Genomic DNA, 14265 nt, shown 5'->3' on the forward strand with positions numbered 1-14265 from the left:
TAGCCGATTAGGACTAGCAAGTTACGACGAACGACCAAATCTCCTATGTCAAAAGGTCCTGTAGCCTTAAGTTTACCTCAAATTTAATTTTTTTCCATTGTCTTAAGTTATAATAAGCATATTTAGAGCTGGATTTTGCTGTAAACCCAACTAAAATTATTTGAGTTACTGTTGTAATGGTATGGCCAATTTAGTGCAGCTGAAAATAACAAAATACAAAGGGATTTGAACACTGTAACTGGCTATATCTCAAAATCAACACATCTGACAAATTACTGAATTAATTTGATCACATCACCTATTAATGCCTTTATAACCTAAATAAATAGTACAAATGAGTTATTACTGTAAACAGGTACAGGCATGTGACAAATATTGAAACACTTTTGCATTATATCCTAAATTTTCCAGTAGGGATTAACGCACAAAATCTAGTTTAGATCATTAAATCCCCACTCATGTACTTCAGGGTAGGGAAAACAAAACAAAACAAACAAAAAAACATTCCAAAGCTTGTATGTCCCACAGAATTCAAAACTGGCATTGAACTAGTTGTGAATGACCCCAAAGGTCGAATATTGATTCATATGTAGAGTACAAATGCCACTTTTAGGTGCTTTTGGACATAACTTTTTATTATATATATATATATACAGTGCATCCCAAAAAGAACTATACACTTGAAATGGCTACCAAATAAAGGTAATAAGATTCTTGGGTAAAATGTTTATATTTATATAAAGCTCATATCCTTAACTATCATTATGACACCCAAAATTCTGAAAAAACGCATGCTTCAGTGAGTAATGCCCACTTTTGTAAAGGACACAAAAATTACCCTGCGCAGGAATTCACTATTCATTTTGCACGTGGTTATGAAACGCCATGAAGGAGTCAAAATTAATGATGGAATAAATCAGCAAACAGAGTAAAAAATAAACCAAGAGTTAAAAAAACAATATTATGCAAAAATGTAATATTTTACTGTTTTGTTTTCATATCATTGATTTTTGCCTGTACTTCAATTTATTTTTGTCTTTGTTGGCCGATTGATTCCATCATTAATTTTGACTTATCATGGCGTTCCATAACCAGGTGCAAAATGAATAGTGAATTCCTGCGCAGGGTAATTTTTGTGTCCTATACAAAAGTGGGCATTACTCACTGAAGCATGCGTTATTTTTGGAATTTTTGTATCATATTGATAGTTGAGGATATGAGCTTTATATATTTATAAATTTTTTCCTCAATAATCATATATATTCCTATTTGGTAGCTATTTAAAAAGTGTATAGTTCTTTTTGGGACGCACTGTATATATATATATATATACACCTAATACATAAGATTGTTGTTCACTGGTCATATTTACTATCAATCTCACAAACTTGTCACAGGGAAAAAGTTACTAAGCTGAAATGATAGTGCCCTTTTTCTCTGCCCTAAGTCAAATGATAGAACAATTTTTCCCTGTGCATGTTACCATGGCACACGACACTTATGCTTGAAGGGACAGTTGACACTAGAGATGAGTTCATGACACATCAGTCTATCATCACCAACTTTGCATTGACACGTTGAATGGCGGACTAGAAATTCCATACAGCCAAAGATTTATAAACATTTAACAATTAAATTTGAAGTGGGTATGTGCAGGAATACATTTCAGTAAGTTAAGTTTCATTTACTCATTCCAGAAAAATACAGCAATAAATTTTCTAAATAAAATAAATACTAAATCGTTGTGCGATGAAACACCTGTATATTGCAATCCTTTAATTAGCACTATAATCTGTCGCAATGTCAGTGTGTGCTTTATTGCACACAGCTACAAATTACAAGCGTTCACACAATGCACTTGTGCATAATTATATGCGTGTGTTTAAGGATATCGCCTAGATTCACGCAAATATAACTGTCTTTTATTCCAGATTGGGTGGTTTGCTTCCGTTTGTACGTGATCAAATCCTTAGCAGGTTCAATCAATGTATTCAAATTGAGCACCCAAAGCAGATAAGGTGACACTTGTATGTATTGAAGGTTAAAGATTGTTTTGCTTGCCTGTGTGCTTAGAAAGAAACATTGGGTGCTTCTCCAAACAATGGTCCCACAAACTCTTAAGCAAGTTTGCTTCATCACGTGCATGTTAGCATTTGTAAACTATTCATGGAAGTTGTAGATAAAATGGCGAGACCCTTTCCTCTGTAACAGTTGTCCCACTTTTATGAATAGCCTGTTGGCAAATCTAAGATCCTTGGTCATACTCATCCACATTGTGAGTCACTTCATTGTGCTGCCACTCAATCATTAAATCTGATAAGTTATAAATGGAGTTTTTAAAGACCCATCTCTTGGCTTTCTTGCTAATTAACAGAATGGTGTTTACTGTGAAATACACTAAATGTGTCCATTCTCAACATCATCAAAATTCACACTGATGTTGAATATGCTGATGCCAATTCTTCTTTCCTGAAATCAGTAAGAGTAGCACTTCAAGTTCAAAGGAAGGGAGGGATAGATTTCATGCTCTAATGCTTGCACAGTGACGTCAGTCCATTCAAATTATGTGAACATGACATCACTATGCTTGCTGCACTAAAGCATGAATAATGATAACATGGTGAGGGTAGACACTTTTTGTGTCTGAGTAGATCACATGGTGAGGGTAGACACTGATTTTGGGTGTTTAATAACTACATTTGTTTGATTTTATGTCTATGATTAATACCACTCTCTTGTTTGCTGTTTTCTTTTCAATGATCGAGGGATGAGTGTTTAATAGTTACATTTATAAAATATAAAGTTCAATTTTATGAGTTACACAGCTCTCTGTTAAATGTCCAATTTCAATTGTGACTTTCATTCATTGTTATCTTCTGCTTCACCTTCATTATGTTCTTCACTTGCTTCACCTTCATTATGTTCTTCACTTGCTTCGCCTTCATTATGTTCTTCACCTCCTTCGCCTTCATTATGTTCTTCACTTGCTTCACCTTCATTATGTTCTTCACTTGCTTCACCTTCATTTATGTTCTTCACTTGCTTCACCTTCATTATGTTCTTCACTTGCTTCACCTTCATTATGTTCTTCACTTGCTTCACCTTCATTATGTTCTTCACTTGGTTCGCCTTCATTATGTTCTTCACCTCCTTCGCCTTCATCATGTTCTCCTGGCGTGCCTTTTTCATTCTGCCCTGTTTGTACCTCTCTCTCTCCACCTTCCATATCTTCCACTCCGTCTTCATCAGTAAAATTGTAAATGTCATTCTGATCCTGCAGGTTGCCAGTTACTACTGCAGGCAACTCTGTATATACTGACCTGCATGCTGTATCTGGGCTGCGTATCTGCAATGTGGTAGAAAAATAGATGCGATATTAAAACAGAGTACATTAAAATAAAAGTTTGCCATTGTGACATTTACCTTGCTTCTCCCCATTCCAGAAAATAACAACAAAAACATTTATACCATAAATAGGCCTACATGACACATGTCTCTCCCCCAATAATTCAATTAGCAGTTATTGGGAATAAAACTTGACATTTCAAATGTCATCAATTTCTAGGTGTTTTTGCACACTGGAACCAGCTGCAAGACTTGGAACGAGACATAATTTCAATTATGTTTGTTGTTGTTGTTGGTTTTATTTTCCAATGTTATAAGAATAATGATAAAAATCCGGCCAACCCTATTGGACAACGCTGGATCCGCCCCTGTATAATACTCGGGATGCTTACAATATAATTACTGTTATCAGTGGTAGATATGAACACACCTAACTTATTCTGGGGTCTCCTCCCCCTGACCCGTCCCCACCACTGTGCTTCTTCTGCTTCAGAAATTTTGAAAATGAATAAAACCATAATGTCCATAGGAGAAATCTATAAGAGTATAAGACTGGGCCTCCAAATACACATGAGCAAATAGAACATTGATTCTTGCCAAACGAAATAAGCTAGTGCGGGCATGGTAGCAGTTAACTCATTCGGTACAAAGTGACCACATCTTGTGATTTGGCCCACTGACAGCCTTACATTAGAAGAAAGAGTAAATACCACACAAATGCCCATTTTTATTGTTGCATCAGTACCCTTCGTTCACGGAAAAGGAAAAAAATAACTAAAATCCTAAAGTTGGCAACGTGATAGAAATATCCGAATTGCTCTTTTCCCACGCAAATTGGGGAAAAAAAATAAACTTTTCAAGACATTCCTGAAACCTCAACTTAAAAAGGAAAAAAAAATTGCAGCAAAGCTAAGCAACTAATCAATTGTCACGAATGAGAGTATTCAATGTATATGATAAAGGTTTGTTCTCTTATCGTATCCCATGAAATCCGTTTTGTTTGCCTGCGCTCTTAAAAGCCACTAGAACGTAAAGACATGGGTGGCGTAAAGACATTTTATGGCTTTTTTGCTGAGAACCAGCTCTAAATTTACGCATGTACACGAAAAGGAAATAAAAAAATGTATATACCACGCTAAATAGAACTGGGTCATTTTTTAATCATGCCCCTTTTGGATGTATTGAGTACATTCCTTCAGCGCCTTCATCCCGGGGGGGTTACATATATCTGATAATCATCAAGCATTTTGAAAAGGATGATTATACCTTTGATAACTATGTCTTGCACCAGTCTTCGCACTCATTCAAGATGCCATTTTAAGATCAGCGTTCATAGCTCCACTCAAACAGCATCCCAAATCTTAAGATAGAAGACAATATTTATGATAACAAGACGTTTAATGGCTTTTTTTGCAGAGGACCAGCTCTCAATTTACCCAAGTACACAAAAAGGAAACCAAACAGTGTATTATACCACGCTAAATAGAACTGGGTCATTTTTTAATCATGTCCCTTTTGGATGTATTGAGTACATTCCTTCAGCCCAGGTCAATTTCCTGTATGTCACCGCAAAAGGAATGTATGATAGAAATTAACAGCTGTACTCTCTCAATTAAATATTCTATCAGGAATTGATAATTATCTTCAGATTTGGATTCTTGTCAGATTTGGATTCTTGTACACGAAAATGAAACCAAACAGTGTGTATATACCATGCTAAATAGAACTGGGTCATATTCTCAATCATGCCCCTTTTGGCTGTATCGAGTATATTCCTTCAGCCAAGGTCAATATCCTGTAAGTCTGTTACCGCGAAAGGAATGTATGTTAGAAATTAACACCTGTACTCTCTCAATATAATACTCTATCAGACTATCAGGAATTGTTAATTTCTCAGATTTTGATTTTTTTTAATTTCTAATGTCCCTTTGACCAGAGTGAAATTGTATATGCTACTTTCAAAAACTGAGCTTAGGGCAAGGAACAGAGAATTAAGCGGGATTAAGGATTATGAAGCATGAAATTTCACACAGCTTTTCATAAGGGAAGGTTACATATATCTGATAATCATCAAGCGTTTTGAAAAGGATGATTATACCTTTGATAACTATGTCTTGCACCAGTCTTCGCACTCATTCAAGATGCCATTTTAAGATCAGCGTTCATAGTTCCACTCAAACAGCATCCCAAATCTTAAGATAGAAGACGATATTTATGATAACAAGACATTTAATGGCTTTTTTTGCAGAGGACCAGCTCTCAATTTACCCAAGTACACAAAAAGGAAACCAAACAGTGTATTATACCATGCTAAATAGAACTGGGTCATTTTTTAATCATGTCCCTTTTGGATGTATTGAGTACATTCCTTCAGCCCAGGTCAATTTCCTGTATGTCACCGCGAAAGGAATGTATGATAGAAATTAACAGCTGTACTCTCTCAATTAAATATTCTATCAGGAATTGATAATTATCTTCAGATTTGGATTCTTGTACACGAAAATGAAACCAAACAGTGTGTATATACCATGCTAAATAGAACTGGGTCATATTTTTAATCATGCCCATTTTGGCTGTATCGAGTACATGTATATTCCTTCAGCCAAGGTCAATATCATGTAAGTCTGTTACCGCGAAAGGAATGTATGTTAGAAATTAACACCTGTACTCTCTCAATATAATACTCTATCAGACTATCAAGAATTGTTAATTTCTCAGATTTTGATTTTTTTTAATTTCTAATGTCCCTTTGACCAGAGTGAAATTGTATACGCTATTTTCAAAATCTGAGCTTAGGGCAAGGAACAGAGAATTGTGCGGGATTAAGGATTATGAAGCATGAAATTTCACACAGCTTTTCATAAGGGAAGGTTACATATATCTGATAATAATCAAGCATTTTGAAAAGGATGATTATACCTTTGATAACTATGTCTTGCACCAGTCTTCGCACTCATTCAAGATGCCATTTTAAGATCAGCGTTCATAGCTCCACTCAAACGGCATCCCAAATCTTAAGATAGAAGACAATATTTATGATAACAAGACGTTTAATGGCTTTTTTTGCAGAGGACCAGCTCTCAATTTACCCAAGTACACAAAAAGGAAACCAAACAGTGTATTATACCACGCTAAATAGAACTGGGTCATTTTTGTCCCTTTTGGATGTATTGAGTACATTCCTTCAGCCCAGGTCAATTTCCTGTATGTCACCGCAAAAGGAATGTATGATAGAAATTAACAGCTGTACTCTCTCAATTAAATATTCTATCAGGAATTGATAATTATCTTCAGATTTGGATTCTTGTACACGAAAATGAAACCAGTGTGTATATACCATGCTAAATAGAACTAGGTCATATTCTTAATCATGCCCCTTTTGGCTGTATCGAGTATATTCCTTCAGCCAAGGTCAATATCATGTCTGTTACCGCGAAAGGAATGTATGTTAGAAATTAACACCTGTACTCTCTCAATATAATACTCTATCAGACTATCAGGAATTGTTAATTTCTCAGATTTTGATTTTTTTTAATTTCTAATGTCCCTTTGACCAGAGTGAAATTGTATACGCTATTTTCAAAATCTGAGCTTAGGGCAAGGAACAGAGAATTCTGCGGGATTAAGGATTATGAAGCATGAAATTTCACACAGCTTTTCATAAGGGAAGGTTACTATCTGATAATCATCAAGCGTTTTGAAAAGGATGATTATACCTTTGATAACTATGTCTTGCACCAGTCTTCGCACTCATTCAAGATGCCATTTTAAGATCAGCGTTTATAGCTCCACTCAAACAGCATCCCAAATCTTAAGATAGAAGACGATATTTATGATAACAAGACGTTTAATGGCTTTTTTTGCAGAGGACCAGCTCTCAATTTACCCAAGTACACAAAAAGGAAACCAAACAGTGTATTATACCATGCTAAATAGAACTGGGTCGTTTTTCAATCATGCCCCTTTTGGCTGTATTTGAGTACATTCTTTTAGTCAAGGTCAATTTCCTGTAAGTATGTTACCGCGATTGGAATGTATACATGCCTGTACTCTCTCAATTTAATACTCAATCAGGAATCATTAATTTTTCAAATTTGGATTCTTAAAAAAAAAAACGTCCTTTTGACCCGAGTGAAATTGCATACTTCACTTCTCTAACTTCAAAATCTGAGCTTATAGGCAAAGAACAGAACATAATGGGGGACAGCATTTTAGCAATTAATAAGTCTAATAATTGTTTTTTAAAAATCATTCTTTCTGACCAAACTAAAGGATAAAGAATCATGGAATTACACACCGCTTTCTATATTGGAAGATTACATGTAACTGATGAACATCAAGTATTTTGAAAGGGATGATAATACATGTACCTTTTATCTTCTTGCATACATCTTCGCACTCATTCAAAATCCCATTTTAAGATAAGCGTTTATATACATGTAACTACACTATTACAGTGTCCCAAATTCAAAGAAAAAAAATGATAACAGGATGTTCGCTGTCACATGATATCAAGGCATCAAGAACATCTTTCAAATTCTAACCTGGTCTACTGTAAGACCAACTACAGTAGATAATCACCAGCCCAACAGAATACTGTAGGCCTACAAATGCAATAGGCTAAAGCCTAATTCATCTATGGTCAGTGCTCAAGATAGCCGGTATTGCATCAGTTTGCTCTAGTTTTGAGTATTGCTGTAAAATAGGCTACTACATTTATAGACATATTCAACATCCCAGACCAATTAAATTTAGCCCCTTATACATGTACTTGCCTTAAGCAATCAATGTTGTTTATTTCACATCAAGTACCAATTTAAACTTCCACCCCCCTCTCCATGCTCTATAACATTTAGGCGTCTTTTGATTAGAGTAAACTGTTTATATAACAGTCTGTACTCATTCCACTTTGTGAAAAGACAGTCATTTAGCACTTTCCTTGGAATGATGACATTGATGATGATGATAGCAGTGCTGATGACTTACATGTAGATGTATTTGACAATGATGGTAGCAGTGCTGATGACTTTGACGTATTTGACGACGATGCTAGCAGTGCTGATGACTTAGATGTATTTGACGATGAAGGTAGCAGCGCTGATGACTTCAACGTATTTGACGACGATGGTAGCAGTGCTGATGAATTCGACGTATTTGATGATGGCAGCAGTGCTGATGAATTTGACATATTTGATGATGGTAGCAGTGCTGATGATGACTTTGACGATGATGGTAGCAGTGCTGATGATGACTTTGACTTTGGCGGCGTACAGAATAAAGGGGTGTGTTTTTCAGTCATTTTGGTTTGGATGCAATGGCTGTTATCTTCATTAGCTGGGCTATCAATTTTCATGTGACTCATTTGGGTATCATCCAAATCATTCCCAGCTAATTTTGTTTCTCTCATTGCTGATCTTCTTCTTTTCAAATATGCCCTTCTTGCTTCTTTTCTGTGCTTACCCATGAAGTTGTAAATGGACAGTAACTGCAGGCTATTCAATATGACATCTGGAGATGAAGTAACTAAATCTGTTTTCTCCTTCTCTCAGTTCCATCATCTGTAACAGAAACATTTCTGAAACAGAACATTCACAATTAATAAACTAATTGATGAATGTTCAATTTTCATTAGTTGTTAGACTAGGGTTCCCAAACTTCCCGCTAGCCTTCAACGGCTCCTCTAATCTGTTGCACAACTGTAAAACCCAGTCAGGATATTTGTGTCCCTTAATGCCCCAGAGACATTATGTGTCAGGATGAAACACTGACAATTTCAGGTAGTGTAGGCATGTAAAACTAATTAGCCCCTTTTCAGCCAATGTTCAAAATGAGCAGTTTGAATGAAGTATATACATTATACAATTCACAACATAATTACGACAATTTGATATTCTGGAATATTCAGCCAATTATTCGTATAAAACAAGTGGAATGCCCCTGGCGGAATGGCATAATTATCAACTGAATCAATTCCAAATTTTGATTTGCTTATAAGTTTGAACACAGCTAATTTTTCTTTGAAAATCATGTAAAAGATAGATTGAGTTTTCTTATTGTTCTAATAATAATAATATTTGATAGTTGAATAGCGCACATACCGGTATCCATCATTATGATGCTCAAGGCGCTACAATATTACCCCAGCTAAGCTAGGTGTCATAAGCGCTCACAGCATTGAAGGAATTCATTCCTACACCCATTTACACCTGGGTGGAGAGTTGCAAACGTAGATTCATGTTTTGCCAATGGACATTACTTAGTGCTGCGGTGGGATTTGAACCCTGAACCTCGTGGTTCATAGTCCGGGGAGGTGGGATTGATCCACAACACCTAGATATATTTTCTGTAGAGGTTTTTCTCTGTAAGCAAGTACACCCCAACAAAAAGTGGAATTGTATGAACAAAGAAAACTCAAACAAGCATACATGTTGATTATTTCATCAAAATCGTACGTGAAAGGAGAAAGTTTAGAAAATTTCATATATTTTCACAAATCTGTCGTGCACAACATGGGTGATAGGCAAATGGTCGAGACAGCCAATGATATCACACACTCACTACTTCTTTTGTTTGTTATTATATAAAATATAGAATATATCAATTTTAGCAATTTTGACAATAAGGTTTTTATTGATGTTGCAAAAATTGATTTTCCAAATGTTCAGGGAGGTATCAAACCTAATTGTTTAAAGTTTTATGAGAAAAGAAATATGATATTCCATATTTCTTAAAATAAACTACAAAAGAGATAGTGACGTCATCGGACCCCCTCAATTCTAAACTGACCAGAATGTGGACATATAGGTCTAAGTGTTTTGTGGAATTAAGCAAGACTTTAAACTGTCATAACTTTACCATTTTACATCCTATTTGATGTAATTTTCAGCATTGTCCTTTACATAAAACAGGCCCTTCACCGAGCAGCTCACAGATTCGATCGAAATTTGATGAACTTCGCCAAATTCGCGCATGCGCCCAACAGTGCACGTTCAATCGGCCGATTGAGACTTGTACCTGCGCTGTTGGGCGCATGCGCGAATTTGGCGAAGTTCATCAAATTTCGATCGAATCTGTTTTCTTTGCGCACGCGCCCTTGTCTCTCTCTCAATCGGTAATCTGCCATTTTGTAGGCCCTATACTATAGAATTTTGAAAGATGGAGTGGTACCGCGACAGAACTTACAGTAGAGGCGCATGGCCAATATGGGAGACTCTCTCCAATAGGGGAGACAATCTCCCACATTGGAGACTTGCTTTGTAAAAGGACAAAAGAAACAACACCAACAAAAGCATGATTTTTTCCACCCGAAATTTTGTCTCACTGAGGTCAGAAGCCCATTTGTTTTGTGTGTGATTGACAACAAAAATCCTTATCAAAACAAAAGTAGACGATGAATTTTTAAAGTAGACGGTGAAAAGGGGTAATTTTTCACGAGGAATCTGCTTATCACATTTTTATTTGCCGCCAAGGTAATCCTTTTGCAGCAAATGTAATCAAAGGAAATTGGTCTCCACTATTGGAGACTGTCTCTGAAATTGGATACCCAAATTCTTTACAAAAGTCTCTGATATTGGAGATAATCTCCCACATTGGAGACGGTCTCCAATATTGGCCGTGCGCCGGCCTCTACTGACTTATCGTGTTTTTTTAGGTTCGAGCCTTTGACCCGATGTCTGGATGCTGTCCTTCTTTATCCAGTAGTGTGCATAAACCTCCACGGAGTATCGTCGCACAACAGTTGGTTGTCTATCGGCTAATTAAACGTGTTGCTCGTAGCAAAGCTCGATGAAAATAAGTCCAAAAACGAACGCATATACACTATATACAAATTGTTCCTTAGATTAGTAAGACCATCATCCATATAATACATGTAAGTGCTTAATTTATGTTTCCACCTTTTACTTGACTCGTATTGATAACCATAAATACCCCTGTTACGATCGGAGTGTGAATGAGCGGTCGGAGTGTGAATGAGCGATGGGCTGGGCTCCGGCCCGCGAAGCGGGCCGGAGCTCCCTGGCCTGGGTGTCATAGGGTCTAACTAAAATTATAAAGCCAAGACTCTATACCGGTCTGGGCCCCTAAGGCTGAGATGTAGATCTAGCCCGTTTACAGCCTTTGATGATTAAATAATGTCAAACAAAACTTACCGAAATAAAGTCAATGCAGCTCATTTCAGGTCTCTGATAATGCATTCAAAGCCCAGCTCTAGAATTGTTTCCTGCGATAACTCAGCTCTAGCTAGCGGCGCGCATGTACTGTAGATTCACGTTTGATTGAATTGAGTCAAATACGACATACCGTAATATGGTTGACGGTGAAGACGCACGCATGTACCGGTACTCGAGCAGTTGCGATGCATGTTTAATTGTGCACGATTACGTTAATGCACACGTGCAAAGCTTTGCATTGCAACTTCGCACAAGTGTTTTCAATGGTGCAGCTAGAATTCAAGTTTTAATTCATTTTGGGGAAGGGAGCAGAAAGTGGAATTTTGTGAGAAGTTAATGGAACTTAGTACAATTTTATGTGACTTTGTGAACCTTTGCGCAATTTTGCATAACTTTGTGAAAAGTTAATGTAACTTTGTACAACTTTGCGCAATTTTTTGCAACTTTGTGAGAAGGTCATGCAACTTTGTACAACTTTGCACATTTTTGTGCAACTTCGTGAGAAGTTTATGCAACTTTGTACAACTTTACGCAATTTTTTGCAACTTTGTGAAAAATTTGTACAATTTTGCGCAATTTAGTGCAACTTTGAGAAAAGTTTGTGCAACTTTGTACAATTTTGCGCAATTTAGTGCAACTTTGAGAAAAGTTTGTGCAACTTTGTACAATTTTGCGCAATTTAGTGCAACTTTGAGAAAAGTTTGTGCAACTTTGTACAATTTTGCGCAATTTAGTGCAACTTTGAGAAAAGTTTGTGCAACTTAGTACAATTTTGCGCAATTTAGTGCAACTTTGAGAAAAGTTTGTGCAACTTTGTACAATTTTGCGCAATTTTGTGCAACTTTGTGAAAAGTTTATGCAACTTTGTACAACTTTGCGCAATTTTGAGCAACTTTGTGAAAAGTTTATGCAATTTTGTACAATTTTGTGCAACTTTGGTCAATTTTGTCAATTTTTGGCAACTTTTGTCAATTTCCACTGTGACATGGGGCCTTCTACTTGTATTCATTTTTTTCTATATATTCTTTTAAAAATTATCATTGTGGACCAAGCTTCTTTTGCATGCAATCTGAAATATATCCAATCTATATTGGTTAAAGAAAAAGATTTTCTTTGCCACTTTAATTCACGTTTTCATGTGAATTTCAAATTTTCTTTGTTTTCGTCAGAGCGACTAAACAAATTAGAGGTTTCAGACAAAAAAAAACAACAAGATTTATGAACGATGGACCCATCACCTTTTAACAAATGAGCTTTTCAGAAGAAAATCTGGATTTGTCTAGTCCAGATTGAAATAAATTATTTTGTTTTTCTGATCTTTCTCCGTTCTATGCGGGTGTCATGGGTGAAAAATTGTAGAGTCACATATTTTGATTATTGATTATCATTTTTTTAATTGCCACTGGAACAACACAGTGAATCACCACGGCATGAAATTGATTGAATTATGAATCGGTGCATCACGTTTCGGCCCTGCTATTGCGTCCAAGTTAGGCTCGTAATTAGTCAGCGTTAATCAGCGAGAAACCATTGTTACGTAATCACTGTCAGGTACGTGTTTGCCTCTACAGATGGACATATGCGTGTAGCCTTGGAATGCTTTCAAATCGATCGTGTTGATTGCGATGTAATGTTATTCATTCTTGATTGTCTGAATGTACATGAATGTATGTACATGTAAATGGCGTCATAGTACCATGAATGAACTAATGCTAAAAGAAAATCTCGTGAGATTTTGCGAGACTCGCGAATCAGCGCACTCTGGTTATTTGTGTTTGAAATTAATCTGTTTTTCAGGATTTGCGAAATTTTTTGATCTCCACCACAAAAATACAAATTACAGAAATCAATTAAATTATGATTACAAAATCCATTAATAATTATTGTACAATAGCATAATCTAATAACAAAATAATTACAAATGTGAATGGAAAGGAAGGGATCCACTAAGAAGCACTGCATGTGAAAATTAAAAGTTATAGTGATACTTTTATGTATTTATTAAAATAAATTACATTTGAATGGCCAAATCAATGATCCCCGTCATAAAACAATATTAGTTCAGAGGAGGCGCGAAAGCTCAGTCGGTACAGCAGGGGGTTCGTATTCCAGTGACCCTGCATGGTTCAATACGCCAGCGTCCTTTACTAGGGAATGTAAATCCTCATTACCAGGTCCCTCGGTGGAAACCTGAAGCCGTCAGTCGTTTGGTTGCAGGCATTCATGCTTTCTTAGCAATCAGTTTTTATAAAATCACTTCCATTGCATAATTAAAAGAGAATGGCCGACTCCTAATGATAAACAGTACTTCAATCTCAACATGAAACACGCAAGATATTATTATGCTTTTCACACTGCACTTTTTTTCCTTAACCCCGGGAAATTGGTGGGGCTAAGGAGGGGGGGGGGGGTCTTAGCCCCACCAATTTCCCGGGGTTAAGCTTAGCCCATTTCATTAATGACACTGTTATAGTAAAAATTAAAATAATGAAAGTGCATCGATTACGTAGAATTAAAGGCGTGATGAAACAAAAGATTTTTTTTCAAAAAAAAAGAATTTGGAAGTGTGAGGGCATATTGTATCATTTTTTTACTTGATTTGGTTATAATCTATCAATTCTCCAATTGTATATGTTTCAAAACAAGTGTGCATAGACACGTGAGAAAGTAAGTAAAATAAATAAAACCGAATTAGGAATAACTACATCAACGTGATTGAACATTCACTAAAATTTGTGGAAAGAGTGTC

The 14265-nt window shown here is 36.2% G+C and overlaps 1 protein-coding gene across 3 annotated transcripts; it reads right to left on the bottom strand.

The window, feature by feature from the left end:
• Positions 1-2763: 2763 nt before the first annotated feature.
• LOC121426339 (cyclic nucleotide-gated cation channel beta-1-like) lies at positions 2764-12125 on the bottom strand. Of its 3 annotated transcripts, none has more exons than XR_005971595.1 (3): positions 11496-12125; positions 8332-8903; positions 2764-3346 (listed from the first exon to the last, which is right to left on the bottom strand). XR_005971595.1 is itself a non-coding variant. In XM_041622607.1 (2 exons), exons 1-2 carry the CDS (start codon positions 11538-11540, stop codon positions 3023-3025), a joined length of 369 nt encoding a protein of 122 aa, XP_041478541.1. In that variant the 5' UTR covers positions 11541-12125; the 3' UTR covers positions 2764-3022. The 3 variants fall into 3 exon arrangements, 1 of the variants encoding a protein (XP_041478541.1); XR_005971594.1 differs by having other exon boundaries at positions 8332-8920; XM_041622607.1 differs by lacking the exon at positions 8332-8903.
• Between the last annotated feature and the right edge of the window lie 2140 nt (positions 12126-14265).

This window comes from Lytechinus variegatus, chromosome 13, assembly GCF_018143015.1.
Source record: "Lytechinus variegatus isolate NC3 chromosome 13, Lvar_3.0, whole genome shotgun sequence".
Lineage (NCBI taxonomy): Eukaryota > Metazoa > Echinodermata > Echinoidea > Temnopleuroida > Toxopneustidae > Lytechinus > Lytechinus variegatus.

What these genes read in the sequence shown, in the direction of transcription:
- LOC121426339 (XM_041622607.1), bottom strand. Translation starts at nt 11,540, where the DNA reads ATGCATTATCAGAGACCTGAAATGAGCTGCATTGACTTTATTTCG. An exon ending in GCTGCATTGACTTTATTTCG is followed by an intron (nt 3,347 to 11,495) that starts GTAAGTTTTGTT and finishes ACCACATTGCAG; the next exon opens with ATACGCAGCCCAGATACAGC.